General features: G+C 27.7%; 2 protein-coding genes across 4 annotated transcripts; both read left to right on the top strand.

Annotated features, from left to right (window-relative positions):
• The first annotated feature begins 325 nt into the window (after nt 1–325).
• Nucleotides 326–5389, top strand: LOC106763563. Of its 3 annotated transcripts, none has more exons than XR_001375864.2 (10): nt 326–1177; nt 1740–1795; nt 1863–1945; nt 2079–2157; nt 2850–2960; nt 3421–3530; nt 4115–4198; nt 4592–4629; nt 4709–4850; nt 5213–5389. XR_001375864.2 is itself a non-coding variant. In XM_014647742.2 (10 exons), exons 1-9 carry the CDS (start codon nt 364–366, stop codon nt 4777–4779), a joined length of 1446 nt encoding a protein of 481 aa, XP_014503228.1. In that variant the 5' UTR covers nt 326–363; the 3' UTR covers nt 4780–4815; nt 5213–5389. The 3 variants fall into 3 exon arrangements, 2 of the variants coding, with proteins under 2 accessions (XP_014503228.1, XP_014503223.1); XM_014647742.2 differs by having other exon boundaries at nt 4709–4815; XM_014647737.2 differs by having other exon boundaries at nt 4709–5389.
• A 12457-nt stretch (nt 5390–17846) lies between these two features.
• LOC106780691 (S-protein homolog 5-like) lies at nt 17847–18299 on the top strand. The gene has a single exon (XM_014669031.1). It carries the CDS (start codon nt 17847–17849, stop codon nt 18297–18299), a length of 453 nt encoding a protein of 150 aa, XP_014524517.1.
• The last annotated feature ends 4456 nt before the right edge of the window (nt 18300–22755 follow it).

Raw genomic sequence — 22755 nt, 5'->3', positions numbered from 1 at the left:
ACTATATACACTCAGTTTAATTTTAATAAGAATGAATGTAAATTAAAATTCAAAACTTATTAATTGGAAGTAATTAATTTATAACATCAAAAAGAATATTTAAACCATTTTATTAATAACATTTAACAGAATTACACCATTTTAAAAACACTTAAAATTTTTAAATCAATTTTATAAATTTAAAGTTTTTAATTAACTTGTTCCAATTTCAAATAAAAAAATTAAGATCTGTTTGAAATAAGAGTGAATAAAATATTAATTATTTTAATATATATAAATATATAATATAAATGCAATTACAATTATTTACTTTAATCCACTTCTCTTTCTCTATCCTTTCTTCTCTGCTTCCGTTCAGTACCAATGTCCTCAACGAGGTTCGGATTCTTCTTTTGCCATTGTCAAAGGCTCTTCCCAGCACTATCTTCTTCTTCTTCCTTTGCTTTTTCACGCCCAAGACTCCTCTCTACCACTCCATATCCTCTCCAATATGAACTCATTATCAACCGTCCATCTTACCCTCGCCCACCAACTGTTCGACCAATTGACTCACCCGAACCTGAAGACCCCGCTTCCGAGACTCGCCCCCAACTAGACAAGGCCCAGAGGAAGTACTATAACAAGCGCAGGAAAAGGATATACGGCTCGGATTCCGACCAAGAGGCAGCTGGGCGCCGTGACGAAGGGTTCGTGGAGTTGAAGCCTGAGGTGGTGGAATTCCCCACGCTGCACAAGAGGGAGGAAGAGTTGTACTTCCACGACGCGTTTACGTATCCCTGGGAGAAGGACAAGCATTACAAGATGGTTTATCAGTTGGAGAAGAAGTACTTTCCTGATCAGTCGCTTGACAAGGCCTTTCTCCAACCGGGACAGTCAAATATCAATAGTGCAAATGTTGATGTTAATGCAGATGGACGGGGCAAGGGTAGGAAGAAAGATGTTGGGATGGATGAAAAGTTGGTGTTTTTTGAGGGAAAAGAGAAGGGCGAGGGTGAGAGTGGAAGTAGAGAACTGAAGGAGAAGAAGGTTGAGGAGTTCTTCAAGGGTTTGAAGAAGGTTCCTGGTAGTAACAAGGACGTTCAGGTTGGAGAGCCTTTTCTTTCGTCAAGGAGGACTGGTCTTCCTCCCGTGTGGGATAGTCCGCATGGCACTGTGGTTTTGGTTAACAAACCGAAAGGTCAACTTAACATTACACATTATATTCATTCATTTCTTTGCTTCTCTATGAACCTGGAGTTAATTGTGCGCTATGAAATGCTTGTTGTAAAATGCATGCAAGTTTTATTCTGGGCAGAGGAGAAACTATTACATGGTTTTGGACTTAGTGAAGAAGAAATTGTTATATATCTAAAACTACAATAGTCACTACCAATGTAATCTGTCGAAATGTAACATGTAATAACTGTGGACACATGTCATTTAGAGATTGGTGAGGACTATGGATACGTGGTTCAATCAGATCATACAGTAATTATCCAGGGCGGGGGGAGTATGGTTGATGTTCACGAATGAAAACATAGTGCAGTAGTGCTAATGAATCATGTAGTCTAAGCTTCATTATTTTTGTGGTGTCATTTTTATGGATCTTGCAGGGTTAGTTTTATTTAAGTTTCTGTTTATTTGGTTATATATATATATATATAGAGCTGCAGTTTTGTTTTTTCTCAAATTTTCATTTTATAAAAAACATTGTAACTTTGAAATTTATTAAAGAATAGAACATTGTAACTCTTTGGCAGGTTGGACTTCATTCACGGTTTGTGGAAAGCTGCGTCGCCTTGTCAAAGTGAAAAAGGTTCTTTCCGCCGCATGTCTTTATTTTAGTTTGCTTCTCTGTGATGACTAATTTATCTGATTTACAGGTCGGTCATGCTGGGACCCTTGACCCAATGGCTACTGGTTTATTGATTGTGTGTGTTGGCAAAGCAACGAAACTGGTAGACAGGTGATTGAAAATTTTAAAGTTTCCTGTTTAAGTACTTAGTAGTGTTGCCTGTTTCACTATCTTATAGTTTTTATTTTGGTTGAAATGTTTTATCCGAGTAACTGTTCTGGACACTTGAACTTCTCTGTTTCAGATATCAAGGAATGATTAAGGGTTATAGTGGGGTTTTCCGCTTGGGGGAGGCTACTTCAACATGGGATGCTGACTCACCAGTGAGTTTAATTTAGTTTTCTCATCATTATGAACCAGAAAAAAAATGTACTTTTGCCATCAATGGAACAACATAAATTCATGTATAATAACCTTTTCAGCAAAAAAGTGAATAACCTTTTTGTGAATTGAAGTTTAGAACATTTTGTCTATATTGCTTTGGCTGCAATAAGAATCAGTCGATCTTGAAACCTCAGCAAATCATCTAACCCCAAAGAACGTCTCAATTTAGTAGGTTGATCCATCAGGAGAGGGATAAATAAATAATGACTTCTATTTTTAAAGTGCTGCTTAGCATGGAAACCTCGAATCTTTTACAAAGAACACAACCACTAGCCTGCCATCAACTTGTGCTGAAAGCCCGTATGTGCATTGTGAAAATTGAGATACCTGTCAGCATGGATTCAAATTTGGCAACCATTAAGCAGTTTGTTATGCAAAATAATAACTATTTGATCGATGTATTTCTATATTTATGTTTAAAATCTCACTTTGAACGAAGCATGTCTGAATATTGTATTTGCTGCTTGAAACTTGAACAATGTTCAAGCGTGGAATGTTGAACGCATGTCATTTGATGTGACTCTTAGTCCCGATGATGGAGATTTAAAATTTGTATTTAATATGACAGTACATTTTGTTTAACTTTAAACCATTTGCAATATCTTCACTGATAATCCAACTTAATTCGTAGGTCATTCAACGTGAGCCATGGGAGCATATCAAAGATGAGGATATAAAGAAGAATGCTTTGTCCTTTTGTGGGGAGATCTGGCAAGTTCCTCCTATGTTCTCAGCTATTAAAGTAAGAACTTTTGCCATTCTTGAATAGTTTGACTTTAATAATTTCTTCTAAATTGTGCTTTGCCCACGGTGTTGAAGTATTCTTTGCTTTATACGTCATTAGAATATTTGAGGTGTTAAATTTGTCTCTGATGTGTAATTGTTAATTAAGACTACTTAATTTAAATAATTTGGTGTAAAAAATTGCAACTTCATCTGTTATTTGTAATAGTTTTAAACTCAGTTCAGTTTGTAATGCATCAATATTATCTGCGTCTTGGTTCATTCGGAGCAGTTTAGCGCTGGGAAATTTATCTTTTCTAAAGGTTTGTGAGAAAACATGATATCATTGTTTAATTCATATAACTGTCTTCACCAATTGGAAAAGAAAGACGTCCCTTCTTGTTGCTGTTGTGGTATTTTATGTTAATTATTGAGGAAACTTGCTCAGTTCCTTACATATTGTCACTACCTCTTCATAGGTTGGAGGTGAAAAGATGTATGAGAAAGCAAGGAGAGGAGAAAGCATTGAACTTTCACCTAGACGAATTTCAATTTTCCAGTTTGACACAGAGCGCAGCTTAAGTGACAGGTAGCTTCCATTCTAAACTCCCTGCCCTTTCTTAATCAAGATTTAGCAGATCCATTTATAACAGTTGAAATGATTACTGGTGGATGACAAAATAAATGCATTTCAGCAATCACCCAGAAAATTCTTTGCCATTAAGAATTTAATCAAGAAACCTGAACAAATGTTGCCATTATCATTCTTGGAATCCAATCAAAGTTTAAATCTTCAACCTTTTATGCTCTCAATAATTTCGTTTACCACCAAGAATTTGTCTACCAGCCAAAGGAAAAGGTTCTAAATGCTAGAAACTCCTCAAAGTGGCAGGTTATACTTAAGTCCTAAAGAGTAGAAAAATGTTTTGAATACTTGGTTAAGGAAGATTGCTACTCTTTGGGCTCCAAATAAAAATCACAATGGTTAGTAAGTTAAATGCTTATGTGGCCTTTGAATCTATAACCAAACAGTTCTTTTGATCATAATAAAATTTTTTTCCAAGAGAGAGTATTCTCCTTATAAAATTGTATCTTTGGAAATTATCTGCTCTTAGAGTTTTAGCTGATTTGTTTTATCTTTAGCCTACTATATCCGTGTTATTATTTTTGCAGACAAAATTTGATTTTTAGAGTAACATGTTCCAAAGGGACATATATTCGGTCACTTTGTGCAGATTTTGGGAAGGCTCTTGACAGGTATTCATTTATTATTCCTTTTCTTTACATTTCTTTCTCATAACAAGAACAACATGACTCAGTCATTACGAGAGCAACATGGCTTGTAGAAATATTGTCAATCTCTTGTTATAATTTTCTTACCTCATTTATCTGGTGATTTAGTTTTCTTCTTGTCTCTATAATAGTCCATTATTCCTTTGATGCTATCAGCAGAGTCTCTATCCAACATTGTTAATTTGGATTCACCAGGTCTAGTATTAAGTATTTCGAATGAAGTCGATGTTTAAATTTTAGTCTGAAGTATTCAGTTGGTGCAAAAATGAGTATGGTAACGTAGACGAGAAAATACTGTAATATCCTTCAACACCAAAGTTGAGTTGCTATTGTTGACCTATTGCTGTAATTTTGCAGCTGTGCCCATTTAACTGCTCTCCGAAGAGATTCAATTGGTAAGTGTGGTCTTCCCGTTTAGGTGACTTCAAGAATAATTGTGTAAAAATGTTTATATGGTCCTCTTCTTATCTTCAGGGCAATATTCAGCCGACGATGCATGGGACTTTCAAGAGCTGGAAGAGGCTATCACTAAAAGTTATCTCTAACATCCTTGCCATGTTGCTCCCTCCCAAGATAATGGAGTAAGATCCATCCCATGCAATGCTCTTCTTTTCGGGTAAAAAAATGCAAAATGCTTTAGGGGTTGCTTTGGTTTGATAAAATTTTTTTTTGGTTTTCATTTATTTTCTTTTCATTTTTAATCGTAAAAGATCTTATTTTTATTTTGTTTTCTGATTTAAAGACTTGCTTAAGAAAGAAGCATTGGATACATAAAATGAAAACAGGAAACCATAAAAAATGTTTTTGTTGTTTCTTATTGTTTTCATTTTTCTCTATGCGAACTTTTGAAAACAGAAAGGGAAAATGGGTTCTATTTAATAGAAAAATTAAGAAAAGCTTTCACAAACTAAGTTTGACTCCTAATAAACCAAATCTCAAGCATGTATTCCTTTCTCTAAACTTTTTTTTTTTTTGTAGTTTGAGTTCTTTGTCTACATATCAGGTATATAAAATCGAGAGAAATGTTCTGTAAAATTTGTTATGTATTTGTATAGAGAATATTAATGCACTGAAAAGCAAAATTCTAGATATGTGGTTTTGTAGATGAAGTGGCTTGGTCTAATGCATTAACTTTAAAAATTTTACTTGAGAAAAGTAATTTTTTGTTACATTGAACGTCTTGTTTGTATCGCTTATTTTTTTTTGGTTAAATACCTTTTTTTGTCCCAGTTTTGATTACGAATATTCAAACCAGTCCCCATTTTATTTTTCTGTTCAATATAGTCCTAAAGAACGTAATTATGTTTAATTTAGTCTTTTTTATGTTCAATGTAGTCTCAAAGAACGTAATTTGTATTCAATTTAGTCCTTGTTTGTGGTTCACGGAGTTTTTTAGGACTACATTGAACAGAAAAAGGACTAAATTGAACATAATTACGTTTTTTAGGACTATATTGAACAGAAAAATAAAATGGGGATCATTTCGAATATTCGTAACCAAAACTGGGACAAAAAAAAATATTTTACCTTTTTTTTTTCCACTAATGGAAATATAGTTTTAGTGTTATATGAATGAAATAGAGTAACATTAGTTTCAATTATGCATAATTTTAATTATAGTTTCCATTGTATTGGGAAAGTGATATGGTGACATTATTTGGTGCATGTTTGGTCTGGTCGTGCATCCATGATTCACGTTTAAGCTATTTTGACAAGTTCTCATTTTTTAAATTCAAAACGTGGAAATTTTAGTTTCCATATCTCCTTCCCTTTTCAAAATTTTAAGCTATTTTTATTGCTGACAAAATATTGTAGCTTTAACTAAAAATTGACTTTTGGTGTTGTTGACTCTGTACCTGAAATTTAACATAACATTGAAGTGGAGGATCCTAAAGTCCACATTTCAAATGTGTTATCTCACTCATGTGACAATTTCTATAAACATGATTGGTTGGAGTTCTTCAAAATCCCAGGAAGATATAAGTTTTTCTTCCTAAATCTAGGATGATAGATGAGCATGTTATTAATTTGGCCAGATGAGTAGACATAGGTGATAAAGTTCTTTTTAAGTTTGTTTACATCTATTTTCATTAAATATAGTACAAAAATTAAATAAGAATGACTTGGAGGTGTTAAAAAACGTCAGATTTTGTGATTAATACAAAATGACAAATAACTTTTATTGTTGAATATCATTTTTATAAAGTTGAGTTAGATGTGCAATTATTGATAAATAATGGTTAGTTAGGGTATTTATATGTGTACCTCACTTGAAGAAATGAATCTTATTTGAAGTTAGCTTATCAAAGAGGAAATTCATGGATTCAATATCCAAAATCATGATAATACTTTGTTCGTTGTTAGTTCTTCTTCTGCAATTCAAAGGTAGAGTTAGTGCAGTTCCAATTCTTCCTACAAAAGTTACAGTTGAAATAACCAACAAGTTAAACAACGAGTTCTTGACTTTTCACTGCAAAGACAAGTATAACGATAAGGGTTTTGTTACACTCAATGTTAATAAAACATATCGTTTTCGATTTTATCCTAATTACTTTTTTCCTGTAACCTTGTACTTTTGTCGCTTCGAATGGATAGAAGCTGTGTATTATTTTAACATTTATGTACAAAAAAGGGATGGATATTGTTTCCACAATAGATGTCCTTGGGAGATATGTGAGAATGGCCCATGCAAGATTAAATCTGAATCTCGTGAATGCTTTATATGGAAAAATAATACTTTCTCTTCATAATTTTTTATAAATTTATGGAGATTAAATAATATTTATATTATATATGGAGTTTTACTTTTATTGTACTTAACCATCACATCGATACCAAAATCTAACAACGGTTAGATTTATCGAAAATGATTTTTTTTTTTTGTAACGCAAAACAAATAAAAATCCCAATGGCATCATCTAAAAATTTGTAGCTATTTTTAATTATTTAAAATACAATTGCAATTAGTTTTAACTATATGTCTAACATTTATAATTAATATGCTTGTTTAAAAATCAATTAGTATACATTATTTATGATTTTAATAAAATTGTTAGTAAATTAAGTAATATGATTATTTTGTATATTTACGTTTTCAGAGCTCATTGGATTGCAAAATGTAACGCTTAATTAATTGTAATTATTTAACCGCTGTGATTGACGTATGCAACAAATTATTAAATAGTAATATATTATTAATAGTAATAAATGAGGTTGGAATTCTTTTGGCACGTATAAATTAATTTATAGTGTACAAACGTAGATTTTATATAAAATTTAATTTTGTATTAAGTTAGATTTACAATTTATTCTTTAAGATAGTATTAGAGATGTTTCAGAAGACAAAGGATTAATGTAGAGTTTTATTTTTTCATTTTTACTTATGTTACTTTATGTAATGTTTTATCTTTTTACTTTCACTTATGTTTCGATTAGGTTTATTGAGAGCTGTTGTAATGGAGATATAAAATATTAATAAAATTTTAGTCTAATCATATAGATATTATTCTTATAATAAGATTTTTTTTATATTTATATCTTTCAAATCACATTTTGTTATTTTCAAATATCAAAATGCATTTTCATCTTCACAAAATCTATTCATCACCTACATTAATTAATATATATATATATATATATATATATATATATATATATATATATTTTTTTTTACGTTAATTAACATTTCTCGATATGATATTGGTAGATTTTTGGACGTTAAAAGCAAAAAAACATCGAAAGTTGAAGTTTTTTAGTTTATAATACTTTCTCTTTTTAATCATTTATAAATATGTGGTGATTTTACATTATGGAGTTTTAAATTTATGTTACCCATACGTAGATACCAAAATTATTCATGGTTGGATTTAATTAGAAAGGTTAGAAAACGAGTTTTAAATTTATTAAATACCATAATACTATTTTCTAGGGTAAATTTTGGACGTAATTATAGTAAATATAAAATATATCATATTTAATTAGATTATCTCTAAAATACTTTTAATCTAACTAAAGTTTATTTTTCAAAATATCTTTTGTTTTTTTTAAGAATCTGTTTGCATTTTTAAAGATTAATTAAGTTTTAATTCTCTCTTAAATTTGAACAATTTTATTTATGTTGTTGGCACTCAAAATCTACATCTGTTAATTGAATTCGTGTAGTTTATTTTTTTTTTGTTATTTTATTTCATCATCATATATATTTGTCTTAGTGTTAAAGACACGTAAGATTTAATATGTTATTAATATAAAATGATAAATAACTTTATTACTTGATATTATTTTATATTAATGGTAACATATATGTAAGGACAAGATAACAAGTCACACACTTAATTAAAACAATTAAACTCCAAAAGACTCAACTGAAAATGATAAAATTTGTTAATGCTCAATAAACCAAAATATTTAATAAAAACTCAATTGAAAATATTAAAATTTATGTAAAATTTAAAACTTAATTATTATTTTTTAATTTAATGAATATAAATCTTATCTTACAGCTCATTTTTTTTAAAGTTGAGTTAGAAAATAAATTATTAATAAATGATGGCTATATGGATATTTATATGTCTACTTCTTCAAAGAGAAGAAATAAATCTCATTTGAAATTACCCTATCAATCAAAGAGGCTAATTTATGGATTCAATCTCCAAAATACTTTGTTTGCTGTTAGTTCTTCTTCTGCAATTGAAAGGTAAAATCACTGCAACTCCAATTATTCCTACAAAAGTTACAGTTGAAATAACCAACAAATTAAATATGAAGCATTTGATTGTTAACTGCAAAGACAAGCATAACAATCTGGGTGTTATTGAATTATATGTTAATGAAACATATACTTTTCGATTTTATCCTAATTACTTTTTTCCTCAAACCTTGTACTTTTGTCACTTCACATGGTTATATGGTGATCATCATTTTGACATTTATGTAGAATATAGGGATTTATGGTGTAACCACAATGTCTGTTCTTGGCAGATTTTTGAGAAAGGACCATCTAAGATTAAATCTGGATCTCGTCAATGTTTTTCATGGGATAAAGCTTCTGCAAAACTTAAATAAAATCATACTTTCTCTCTGTAGTTCTTTATAAATGTATGGAGATTGAATAATATTTATATTATATATCAAGTTTCAAAGTTTATTATGATCGATTCAAAATCTATAAATGGTTATATTTATTGAAAAATGTTAGAAAATGAATTTTGAACTAGTTTAATTATCATACTTTTTTTTTTCTAGCAATTATCATCCAAATTTTGGGATAAACTATCACAAATACAAATATATATTACAAATTATAGTTTTTCTTTGATGTACTTTGATTAATCCGTTTTAAATAAACGAACTAATAAAATAGCAATACCTAATTTATTATTAAAAAGTTGATAAAAGTAATCGTAACAAAACAAAATAAAAATCCCAAAGGCATAACTAGTTTCAATTATTTAAAATACGATTACAATTAGTTTTAACGCGATGTCTAACATTTTTGTAATTATAATATGCTTGTTTAAAATATCAATTATACATTATTTTTTATTTTAATAAAATTGTTAGTAAATTAAGTAATATGATTATTTTGTATACTTACGTTTGGATGGCAAATTGTAAATTAATTGTAATTATTTAACGGCAGTGATTAATCTATGTAACAAATTTTCTTAAGAAAGCGTACGTTACAATTAAACGAAAAAAAAAAAATCCTAAATGCAACGCCTGGTAATTATACGATTATTTAAAAAGGAAATTAATGTAACGTCTAACCTTAGAAGGGAATTAATACATTAAAACAGACTTTTCTTTCAACATTTGAAAACAGTATATTTATCTTTTTTTTTTTATTGAATCTAAAATACCTCAATGACAAAAAATAATAATGAATTAATAAAAAAAATAAAACATATACTATATCAAAATATTGTTAAAAATATGTCTCTAAATTTTTTCCTGTTATAATAATTTCAAATGTCATTAATAGTGATTTATCCGTAGCAATTTAAACATTTTTCACCAATCAATCTTATAAAATTGAGTTAGACTTAAAAATTCATTGTTTGATATATTATTAAAATCATGGTTACAATCATAAAAAATATTATTATTAGTTGGTTTACTGTTTTATTATTAATATCAATTCTGCATTGGATATATATGTCTTGAAAATGGATTAAAAGTCCCATATCAACTAAGTGATATCAAAATTAGGAGTTAATGTTAATTGAAGTGAAATTTATTATTTGTTAGATCTTATTAAACTATCTATTAATGTTTAATCTCACATTTAATATATGTATATGTATAAGAGAAAAAAAGTGTTAGAAATTGTGGTTTTATTGTTATTTCCATTTGTTGGGTGGAAGACAATGTGACATGTGTGAACCTTAAGTAGTAGTTAATTTCAACCATAATAAAGACTATCTCATTTTCATTTGTTTTTGGGTTGTGCCATGTTGTTGTAGTAGTTATTATAATGTTTGAAGCATGTACTTTGTATATAAAATTGCTATTATGCTATTTGAAGTTTGTGTAGTCTGGCTGGGTTGGTCGAGCTGTTTAGGGGACCTCGGTTTCAAGGTTCTAGAGTTCGGTATGTGAGTTTTATAGATCAGTCTGAGGTTTTTAATCGTGGTTGAGCTGTTGGTGATGCTGGTCGAGTTATTTGACATAATGGTCGGGATGTTTCAGTTTGTTTGGCAGACTAGGTTGTATAGAAAGGGGACCTTTTCACCTGTTATACAGTGAAAATATGAGGATATGGTGTTGAACTCAAGTTTTGCTAGATTCTGCGTAACTAAAATACTTTTTATAAGACTAGCACTAAATGATTATACCAAGCATGACGCTTAAGTCGTCTGATGCATTAAGTACTTTGTCTGACATTTTAAATCCATGAATATTTAAGTATTTTTTTCTGGTGTGTTGTGTTATCGTTTTGTGTGTAGATTATTAATTTTATTCAAAAATTAGAAAACATGAATATTTATTAGAATATCTTAACATGTTAAGGATGAATTAGGTGTAATTTAAGTTGTAATTTAAATTGAGTGAACAGTATAAAATATGTATATTTTATAATTATTTTCAAATAACCTTTTCCATTTAATTGCATTCTTCAACTAAGTGCCTAACCTATTATACATACCATCTTACTACTATTATAAGTAATTTAATCATTATTTATGAAATTATCTCGTCATCTTATATATTTGTATTTTCATGTTAAGAAGAAACGTGAGATTTTATAATTTATATAAAATGACAAATGTCTTTTATTATAAAATATCATTTTATATTAAATATAAAACATTAAAATTTTTAAATTATATATATATATATATATATATATATATATATTGTTAACTTATAAAACCTCTTTAAATGTATCAAATTTTATTTAACAAAAATATCTTATTCAAAAACTTACTTTAAACTCAGAGATATTTTAATAATTTAAAATTTTAATTTAAAATAAAAAAATTAAAATTATTTAAATATCTTTAATTTCAAAACCTAAAATACATAATATATAAAAATATTTTTGTCAACTGAAATAAAATTTGATACAATTTAAGAAGTTATATATATAAAAACAACACAAGAGGACAGATAACAATCAAGTCACACACTTATCAAAACAATTAAGACCTAATATAAAAAGATAAAAAAAATTTAATAACAAGAAGTCAAAAAGATTTGGGTTAAATATGTTTTTCGTCTCCCAACTATTGGCCGTTTTTGTATTTAGTCCCTTTTTCAAACTATAGTACAATTTAATCCTTCAACTTTAGAAAACTCTGGTTTTAGTCCTTTTTACCAAACTTTTTTAACTTGATTTGCTGTTTCAAACGCGTTTCTCAGTTAACATTGAAGCAAAAATGTGTCAAACAGTGTAAACAATCCAAATGCTATAATGTAACGTGCTTAAAACAGCAAATAAAGTTTAAAAAATTTGGTAAAAAAGACTAAAACCATAGTTTTCTAAAGTTGAAGGACTAAATTGTACTATAGTTTGAAAGAGGGACTAAACATAAAAACGGCCAATAGTTGGGGGACGAAAAACATATTTAACCCAAAAGATTTGATAAGAAATTAATTAAAAATACAAAAATTTAAGAGAAAATTTTTATAAAATTGAGTTAAAAGAGAAATTATTAATAAATGATGGGTATTTATATGTCTATTTGACATGAAGGAGAAGAAATTAATGTTATTTGAAGTTACCCTATGAAAGAGGCAATTTATGGATTCAATCTCCAAAATGATGATAATATTTTGTTTGTTGTTTGTTGTTCTGCAATTGACAGGTATCGGCACTGCAATTCCATTGTTTGGTAAAGTTTCAGTTGAAATAACAAACAAATTATCTATGAAGAAGGATTTGCATCTTCACTGCAAAGACAAAGATCACGATCTGGGTATTGTTAACCTAAAGGTTAATGAAACATTTCGTTTTCGATTTTATCCTAACATTTTTCCTATAACGTTGTACTTTTGTCACTTCACATGGTTGAATGGTGATCATCATTTTGACATTTATGTGGAAGACAGGGATGAATATTGTATCCATAATCATAATATCTGTTCGTGGGAGATATTTGAGAAAGCACCATGTAAGATTACAACACATGGAAAAAGTGACTGCTTTCCATGGTAAAGCTTATGCAAAAATAAATAAAATTATACTTTATCTTTCTAGTTCTTTATAAATTTATGGAGATTAAATAATATTTATATTATATATTAAGTTTCAAGGTTTATTGTCATCTATGCAAGATCTATTAATGGTTAGATTTATTGAAAAATGTTAGAAAATGAAAATTATCATTCAAATTTGGAGATAAAATATCAAAATTCCACATATATATATTTCAAATTGTAGCATTTAGAAATACAATAAAAGTTATTTTTAAATTCAAAAAATAAAATTACTTGTAATTTGATAAAATTATGCAACAATTAATTGTAACGCAAAAAAATAAAAATCCTAAAGGTATTATCTAAAAATTTGTATCTAGTTTTANTTATTTAAAATACGATTACAATTAGTTTTAACGCAATGTCTAACCTTTTAAGTATAATATGTTTGTTTTATTACGCAATATTTTTCATTTTAATGCTAGAGATTATCTTAATAAAAATGTTATGAAATTAAGTAATATGATTATTTTTGTGTATTTTCGATTTCAGCAATCATAGGATTGCAAATTATGTTGTATATTTTGGATTATTTTGTATAGTTTTAAGGTATGTAAATAATTTTCTTAAGAAAACGTGCACAATTAAAGCAAAAAGCAATTAATACAATTAATACGCCTAGTAATTAATACGATTATTTAAAAGGCATTGCCTGTAATTAATGTAGAGTCTATTATTTGTAATAAAGGAAATAATACGTTAATACAAATTTTCTTTTTCAACATTTTAAAACAGTATATATAATTTTTATTTAAAGTTAAAATACGTCAGTACTGAATAAGTAATAGATTAATAAAAAATAACAAATATACTAGATCAAAATATTATTAGAAAATACGAGTCAAAATATTGTTAGTAAATTAGGTAATATGATTATAAGTGATATGATGATTTAAAATCAATTAGTATATTTGTTATAATATTAATATTATTGAAGATGTTACCTTAATTAAGAGATTTAATTTAAACAAGAAGTAGTAAAAATATTAAGAGTAATAAATTATTCTTAAATACACAAATTAACATACTCATTTGCAGTATATATATGTACTTTTACCACAGTTTGTATGCAAGAAAGTAGCAAAATTTACAATAAAAGAAAGATGTCGAAAATTACAATAGTAGGTTGTTTGTTTTTAGCAATATTTGTTGGAGTGCAATTGAAGTGTGGTGAGAGTGGTATTCCTATTCGTCCGGTCGAAGTAACAGTTCAAATAACGAACCGCTTAAGCGAAAGATATTTGGCTGTTCATTGCAAAGACAAGAACAGTGATTTAGGGCTGCATCAAGTCAACGTTGGTGAAACATATACTTTTAAGTTCTATCTTGAGGTTATTTTTCCAACTACATTGTACTTTTGTCATTTTACTTGGTTGGAAGAAGATCATTATTTTGACATATATGTCCAAAAACGAGATGGTTACTGCAATAGTGATATTTGTACTTGGGACATACTTCCAACTGGACCATGTCGCACAAATAAAGATCCTCGACAGTGCTATGGATGGAATCCACCCTCTGCAGTGCAACAAAGTAACAACACTTTACTTATATGAACTTTTTATGCAATAATCCTTCTCTCCATTCTACTACGTACTATGATTTTTTCTTATGAATAGATAAATTATATATTTTTACATTTATCATGCTCTCTTTTCCATTTTATTATTTATTTTAATTGCTTTTGATAAGTCGTCGAGTAGCTTAATCACATTAATTGTTAGAAGTTCATATCAACTAGAGATAAGATAAATGTATAATATATAAGTGAAGTGCTAACCTCAGTGATTTTGTAAGGTTAAATTAGACCTAAAAACCTATTTTTAACTGGACCATGTCGCACAAATAAAGATCCTCCAGAGTGCTATGAATGGAATCCACCCTCTGCAGTGCAACAAAGTAACAACACTTTACTTCTATGACCTTTTAAGGAGAAGATTCAACAATGATCCTTATGAATAAATACTTTTACACTTTATTATGGAAAGATCTATTAATGTCAATCATATATTTGGTAAGTGTCTTCAAAATCTCACATCGATTTCTTAACAGGATAGATATCAAAGCTAGTTATCATAATTATTAATAGTTTCTAGATTTTATTAAAAGTGTTTAAAAATGAGTTTTAAATTTATCAAATACCATAATACTACTTTACAGTATAGACACAAAATTTACCATATTTAATTAGATTATCTTTAAAATGTTGTTAATCAAATTAGAGTTTATTTTTCAAAATAATTTTTCCTAGAGAAAGACAATTTATAAAATCTTTTACATTTTTAAAGACTTAACAAATCGAAATAAAAGTTGAATCGTCTCATGATGTTAAACGCTATCTTTAAAAGATAACTAAACGAAAAAAAATAATTATCCGATGATATTAAACAATGCCTTTAACAGATGATTAAGCATAAAAAAAATTGTTATTTATTATCGAAACATCTATTAATGTTAAAAATATGTTTTGGAAATATGTTAGAAATCTCATGTCAACTTCTTAACACGATAGTATTAAAATTATGAATTATTCAAAATTTGTTGTTTGTTGGATCTTTTGTTTGGTTATTGAACTATCCATTAATGTTTAATCTCACATTTGATATGTATATGTCTCGAAGAGAAAAAGTTTTAAAATTCTTATATCGATTAAAAATAAAATTAATTTATAATCATACGTATATAAATGAATGCAAATCTAATCGTACAAATTGTATGAATGATCTATGAGAGTTATTTTTTTCTTATAAAGAAATCATAAACATATGTTTTATTAGATTCAGAAATGAATTCAAACATTTATAGTTAAACTTGTTTAAGCAATTTGTTAGTGGTGTAAACCAAGAGTTTTTAAACTTGTTTTTGGTAAAACCTATTATTAAGAGAGAATTGAAGTTGAGTAAGCTAATGTTAAAAATGTCAATTATTATAATTATTTTCAAACAATGTTTTTTATTTAAAAGCTTTTTTCAATTAATTGATTCACCTACTATGCATACCGCCACTGCTAAGTAACTTAATAACTACTTAAAAAAAAATTAAAAATATTTTTCTCAAAAATTTGATACAATTTAAAAGGTTATATATATAAAAGCAAGACAGATAATAATCTAGTCACACACTTAATCAAAACAATGAAGACCTAATTGAAAAAGACAAAAAATTTTGAATAACAAGAAGCCAAAAAGATTTAATAAGAATTAATTAAAAATACGAAAATTTATGAGAAATTTGAAACTTAAATATTATTTTTTAGTTAAATAGATATAAACCTAATTTTACAAAATTGAGTTAAAAGACAAATTATTAATAAACGATGGTTAGTCATTCATATGGGTATTTATATATCTATTTCACATGAAGGAGAAGAAATTAATCTTATTTGAAGTTACCCTATGAAAGAAGCAATTTATGGATTCAATCTCCAAAATGATGATAATATTTTGTTTGTTGTTTCTTGTTCTGCAATTGACAGGTATCGTCACTGCAGTTCCATTTTTTCCTACAAAAGTTTCAGTTGAAATAAGAAACAAATTAAGTATGAAGGATTTGAATCTTCACTGCAAAGACAAACATAACGATCTGGGTATTGTTGACCTAAAGGTTAATGAAACATATCGTTTTCGATTTTACCCTGAGTTCTTTATTCCTACAACCTTGTACTTTTGTCACTTCACATGGTTGCATGGTGATCATCATTTTGACATTTATGTAGAATACAGGGATGTATATTGTATCCATAATCTCTGTTCATGGGAGATATTTGAGAAAGCACCATGTAAGATTACAAAACATGGAAATCGTGAATGCTTTACATGGAAAAAANAAAATAAAACTTTCTCTTTCTATTTCTAGTTCTTTATAAATTTATGGAGTTTCAAAGTTTATTGTCATCGATACAAAATCTATTAATGGTTTGATTTATTGAAAAATGTTAGAAAATGAAAANTATCATTCAAATTTGGGGATAAAATATAACAAATCCACATATATATTTCAAATTGTAGCATTTAGAAATACAATAAAAGTTATTTTTAAATTNAAAAAATACAATTAATTATAATTTGATAAAATTATGCAACAATTGTAAAGCAAAAAGAAAAAATCCTAAAGGAATTATCTAAAAATTTGTATCTAGTCTTAATAAAATACGATTACAATTATTTTTAACTCCATGTCTAACCTTTTTGTAAGTATAATATGCTTGTTTTATAAAGCAATATTTTTTATTTTAATGCTAGAGNATATCTTAATAAAAATGTTATGAAATTAAGTAATATGATTATTTTGTATATTTTCAATTTCATCAATCATTGGATTTGAAATTATTTTGTATATTTTCGATTATTTTGTATAATTTTAATGTATGTAAATATTTTCTTAAGAAACCGTACACAATTAAAGAAAAAAGCAATTAATACAATTAATACGCCTAGTAATTCATATTTAAAAGGCATTGCCTGTAATTAATGTAGATTCTATTATTTGTAATAAAGAAAATAATACGTTAATACAGATTTTGTTTTTCAACATTTTAAAACAGTATATTTAATTTATATTTAAATTTAAAATATGTCAGTACCGAATAAGTAATAAATTAATAAAAAATAACAAATATACTATATCAAAACATTATTAAAAAATATGTGTCAAAATATTGTTAGTAAATTAGGTAATATGATTATAAGTGTTTCAAATATGAATTAGTATATTTCTTATAATATTATTATTATTGAAGATGTTACCTTAATTAAGATTAAGAGATTTAATTTAAACAAGAAGTCGTAAAAATATTAAAAGAGTAATAAATTATTCTTAAATACACAAATTGACATACACATGTGCAGTATATATATGTATGTTTACCATACCTGGTATGCAAGAAAGTAGCAAAATTTACAGTAAAAGAAAGATGTCGAAAATTACAGCAGTAGGTTGTTTGTTTCTAGCAATATTTGTTGGAGTGCAATTGAAGTGTCTTGAGAGTGGTATTGCTCTTCGTATGGACGCAGTAACAGTGCAAATAACGAATCGCTTAAGCGAGAGATATTTGGCTGTTCATTGCAAAGACAAGCACAATGATCTTGGGCTGCATCAACTGAATGTTGGTGAAACATATGGTTTTAAGTTCTATCCTGAGCTTATTTTTCCTACGACATTGTACTTTTGTCATTTTACTTGGTTGGAAGAAGATCATTATTTTGACATATATGTCCAAAAACGAGATGGTTACTGCAATAGTGATATTTGTGCTTGGGACATACTTCCCACTGGACCATGTCGGACAAATAAAGATCCTCGACAGTGCTATGGATGGAATCCACCATCTGCAGTGCAACAAAGTAACAACACTTTACTTCTATGATCTTTTATGGAGAAGATTCAACAATAATCCTTCTATTCATTCTAGGTAATATGATTTTTCTTATGAATAAATAAATAATATACTTTTACATTTATCATGGTCTCTCTTTTCCATCTCTTGTCCATTTTATGATTTATTTTAATTGCTTTTGATAAGTAGTTGAGTAGCTTAATCACACTAATTGCTTTTTGTAAAATTGAATTACCTTTATAAATTTATATTTTAATATGATATTAAAATAATGATTTATAGTTAGCACAGAAAAAATTGTTTTTTTATTATCAAAACATCCATTATTGTCAATGATACGTTAAAAATATATTTTGAAACTGTGTTAGAAATTTTATGTCAACTCTTTAACACGATAGGTATCAAACTAGATACCATAATTATTAATAGTTGGATTTTATTACAAATGTTAGAAAATGAGTTTTAATTTTATCAAATACCACAATACTAGGGTAAAATTTGGATGTAATTATAGTAGATATAATATTTACTATATTTAATTACATTATCTTTAAGATGTTATTAATGAAATTAGAATTTATTTTTAAAAATCCTTTTTCCTAAAGAAAGACATTTTAGAAAATCGTTTATATTTTTTAAGATTTAACTATTTGAAATAAAAGATGATTTGTCTCATGATGTTAAACGCTTTAAAAGATAACTAAACCAAAAAAAAAAAATAAAATCCGAAGATATTAAACAACGTCTTTAAATGATGATTAAACATAGAAAAATTTGTTGTTTATTATCCAAATATTCATTTATGTCCATATGTCCATTATACGTTAAAGTTATGTTTAGAAAATATGTTAGAAATTTCACGTCAACTTAACACGATATAAAAAGTTACAAAGAGTTTATTCTAGCGAAATTTGTTATTTGTTGGAACTTTTGTTTGATTATCGAACTATTCATTAATATTTAATCTCACATTATATATATATCATAGAAAAAAAGTTTTAAAATTTTTATATCGACTAAAAATAAAATCAATTAACAATCATACGTATATAAGTGAATGCAAATCTAATCGTACAAATTGTACCAATGATCTGTGAGAGATATCTTTTTTCTTATAAAGAAATCATATACACATGTTTTATTAGATTCAGAAATGAATTCAAACACTTATAGTTAAACTCGTCTAACCAGTTTGTTAGTTTTATAAACCAAGAATTTTTAAACTCGTTTTTGGTGGAATCTATTATTAAGAAAGAATTGGGTGTAACTCCGATTAAGTAAACTAGTGTAAAAAGTGTCAATTATTATAATTATTTTCAAACAATGTTTTCCATTGAAAAGCTTTCTTCAATTAATTGTTTAACCTAATATGCATGACGCCGATGCTAAGTAACTTAATAACTATTTGAAAAAAATTTAAAACATTATTCAACTCCCTCCTCATACTTGTAATATTTTCTTATGTTTCAAATTTAATAACGTTATTTTATCACTAATCTTATATATTTGTCTTTTCACGTTAAGAAACGTAATATTTTTATAATATATATAAAATAATACATATCTTTTATTACTCAATATCATTTTATATTAACTATAAAAAATTATATATATATATATATATATAATATAATATAATATAATATAAAAAGACGAGGGACAAGATAAAAATTAAGTCACACACTTAATCAAAATATTTAAGAATTAATTGAAAAAGGGACCTAAGGCACTATGGAGTTGTCCATTAAAGCACCCACATCACTTCGGGGTGAGCACAAGAAAATCATGCTCTGCTGTAGACCCTATGATTATAATGATCAATATGAGCTTTGGTTGGTAGGATCCTCACGCGTAGTGGCTGTTGGGTCAGTACTTGAGAGAGTACTTTAGAGAAAGCAAACTATTCATGGTACTCCCTTATTACCCCACCATGAACGTGTGACTATTGATAAAGTCTCGTGATCCACACGCTCAGGTGCCTATATCGAGTTCAAAAATTAATTCGTGGAACAGGCCATAGGAACATTTATGGCCTGACCTAAAACATTGATCATGTCACAAATTGCCACACCATATTTATATTTTTAGTATTTGTATGTTAAATTTATAAATATTGATTGATTACTCTGAAAAATTTTATTTCAATTCATTTGTCCTCAAAATGAGCCCATATATGAGCCAATGATACATGAAGATGACGACATGATAGAAGCAGAGGATGATCCCCTAACAAAGCTCATGACAAAATTACTCATATTGTCTAAAGGATTAGTAGAATTATAATCGGATTTGAGAGTATTTGGCCTCTAGTGCCATGTGCAAGTATATATCACATTAAATGATGCACTAGAGGTCATTGGGGGAGACAGATACTGAATATTTCCATCCTTCAACTATGGTGCATGTAAGATAATCAATTTTGTCTTCCATATTATTTTGATTTAGATTGTTAGTTTCTAGAATGTGTTTCGATTTGGCAAAAATCCATTATCACTAGTTATAATCAGTTATTTTCGCATTGATTTTGAGTTTTCTTTCGAGAATAACTGATTATTTGGGATGATAATTGATTATCCCTTCACGTGTGATGATTCTTGAAGTTTGATGTGTTAGGGCCAATGAGATAATTGATTATCTTAATTGATAATCGGTTATCACAGTCTAATTTGTGTAAATGTGAACTTCGCAGGAATAATCAATTATCACTTAAGATAATTTATTATCCTAGGACATTTTTGTTATAAATGGTAAATTTGATGAAGAATGGACATTGATTAAGTTTGAGGAGCTGTGGAATTGTTCAGAGAATGATATTAGTGGTTATATTTAGGGTTAGGTTTGATTTATGGTTGAGATTGGAGCATGAGTGAGTGATGTGATGTACCTGAGTGTGTGATTGATGAACATAAGAGTGGGGGATAAGTCTACTTGTTGTATCTAGTAAATCTTGAGACTCTCTATGGATTGATATTCCCTTTGGCATTGGTTGTTGAAAAGGGTGACTCTCTTTGGCATTGGTTGTTGAAAAGAGAGTGGTGTTCTCTTTGGCAAATATTTATAGAAAGGAGAATGATATTTGAGTGTTGAATCTTCTTTGATGGGGGATAGATGTTCCACTTTGTGTAATAGGGGAACATGTCCAAAGCCATAAGAGGGATGGCTTGAATGTGCCTGTAGGGGAGGCTATAGGTGGGCTATAGTGAGGCTACAAGTGGGTAAGGTAGGGTACAAGAGTGTGACTAAGTCCTGTCATCATAAGTTTATGGTTTGGTGATGCTTATGTCATGATTGGGATAATCGTGATGGTGGTATATCTATAATGATGATTATGGTATTGAAGATGCTCCACATTATGCTATATTGATAATGGTGCCATTATAATGGATATAATAAGTAGTTAGCATAGGTGTTAATGAGTTGATTGAACAATGATCTGTGTGTGAGATGTTAATGATGACATCAATGATCAAAGATTGAAGATCGAGGATCGAGGATCAGGAAGTGAGGACCGAGCAATTCGTTATGATTGAATTGTTTATGTTAGCATATTAGGTATTATATTGTTTGTACTACTATGTATGGGATGATTGTTTATGGTTGGTATAATCATTGTGTTTATATTTTAATTATGATTATTTTAATGGTAGCTTATTTTATACATGTTTGTGTTATGTATTGTGAATGTATACGTAAGCAAATGTGTTATACGTAAGCAAATGATGTTACAAATGTTACTGAGACATGATATATTTGAGAGGTGAAGTGAGAAAAACTTGGGATTTTTTTTCAAAGTTATTGTGTTTGAACTTTGAGATAATGTAAATGGGAGTTCTATATTTCCTTCTTTATTTTCACTATTTAAGAATAATGTAACTGGATAAGAATTTTGAAACTATTATATTTTGAAATAAGTATGCATGTTTAATTATTCATGTTTTTGAAAAGTATCTTTCTACACTATGATAAAAAGTAAAATTTTATTGGTTTTTGTATATTTTCTTAATAAAACTGTTATGAAATTAAGTAAAATATCATTAGTTTGTATATTTTCAATTTCAGCAAATGACAAGAAATTGTTTTGTATATTTTTGATTATTTTGTATAGTTTTAATGTATGTAAATAATTTTCTTGAGGCACACAATTAAAGAAAAAATAATTAGTACAATTAATACGCCTAGTAATTAATACTATTATTTATAACGCAATTGTCTGTAATTAATGGAGTCTATTCTTTGTAATAAAGGAAATAATAAGTTAATATAGTTTTTCATTTTCAACATTTTAAAAAATTATATTTATTTTTTTATTAAATTTAAAATAGGCCAATAGCAAAGAAGTAATAAATTAATAAAAAATAACAAATATACTATATCAAAATATTATTAAAAATATGTGTCAAAATATTGTTAATAAATTAGGTAATATGATTATTTTGTATATTTACGGAGCTCATTGGATCGCAATTTGTAATGCTGAATTAATTGT

This window comes from Vigna radiata, chromosome 1 (genome assembly GCF_000741045.1).
Source record: "Vigna radiata var. radiata cultivar VC1973A chromosome 1, Vradiata_ver6, whole genome shotgun sequence".
Taxonomy (NCBI): Eukaryota; Viridiplantae; Streptophyta; class Magnoliopsida; order Fabales; family Fabaceae; genus Vigna; species Vigna radiata.
Note: the sequence above shows the minus strand (reverse complement) of the source record. Positions and strands in the feature narration are given on the sequence as shown.

Bases quoted from the DNA above. Each gene is read 5' to 3' on its own strand.
- LOC106780691 (XM_014669031.1), top strand. From the start codon at position 17,847: ATGTCGAAAATTACAGCAGTAGGTTGTTTGTTTCTAGCAATATTTGTT.
- LOC106763563 (XM_014647742.2), top strand. From the start codon at position 364: ATGTCCTCAACGAGGTTCGGATTCTTCTTTTGCCATTGTCAAAGGCTC. The intron at 1,946-2,078 runs GTGATTGAAAAT...TCTCTGTTTCAG, and splicing joins GCAACGAAACTGGTAGACAG to ATATCAAGGAATGATTAAGG. The intron at 2,961-3,420 runs GTAAGAACTTTT...ACCTCTTCATAG, and splicing joins CTATGTTCTCAGCTATTAAA to GTTGGAGGTGAAAAGATGTA.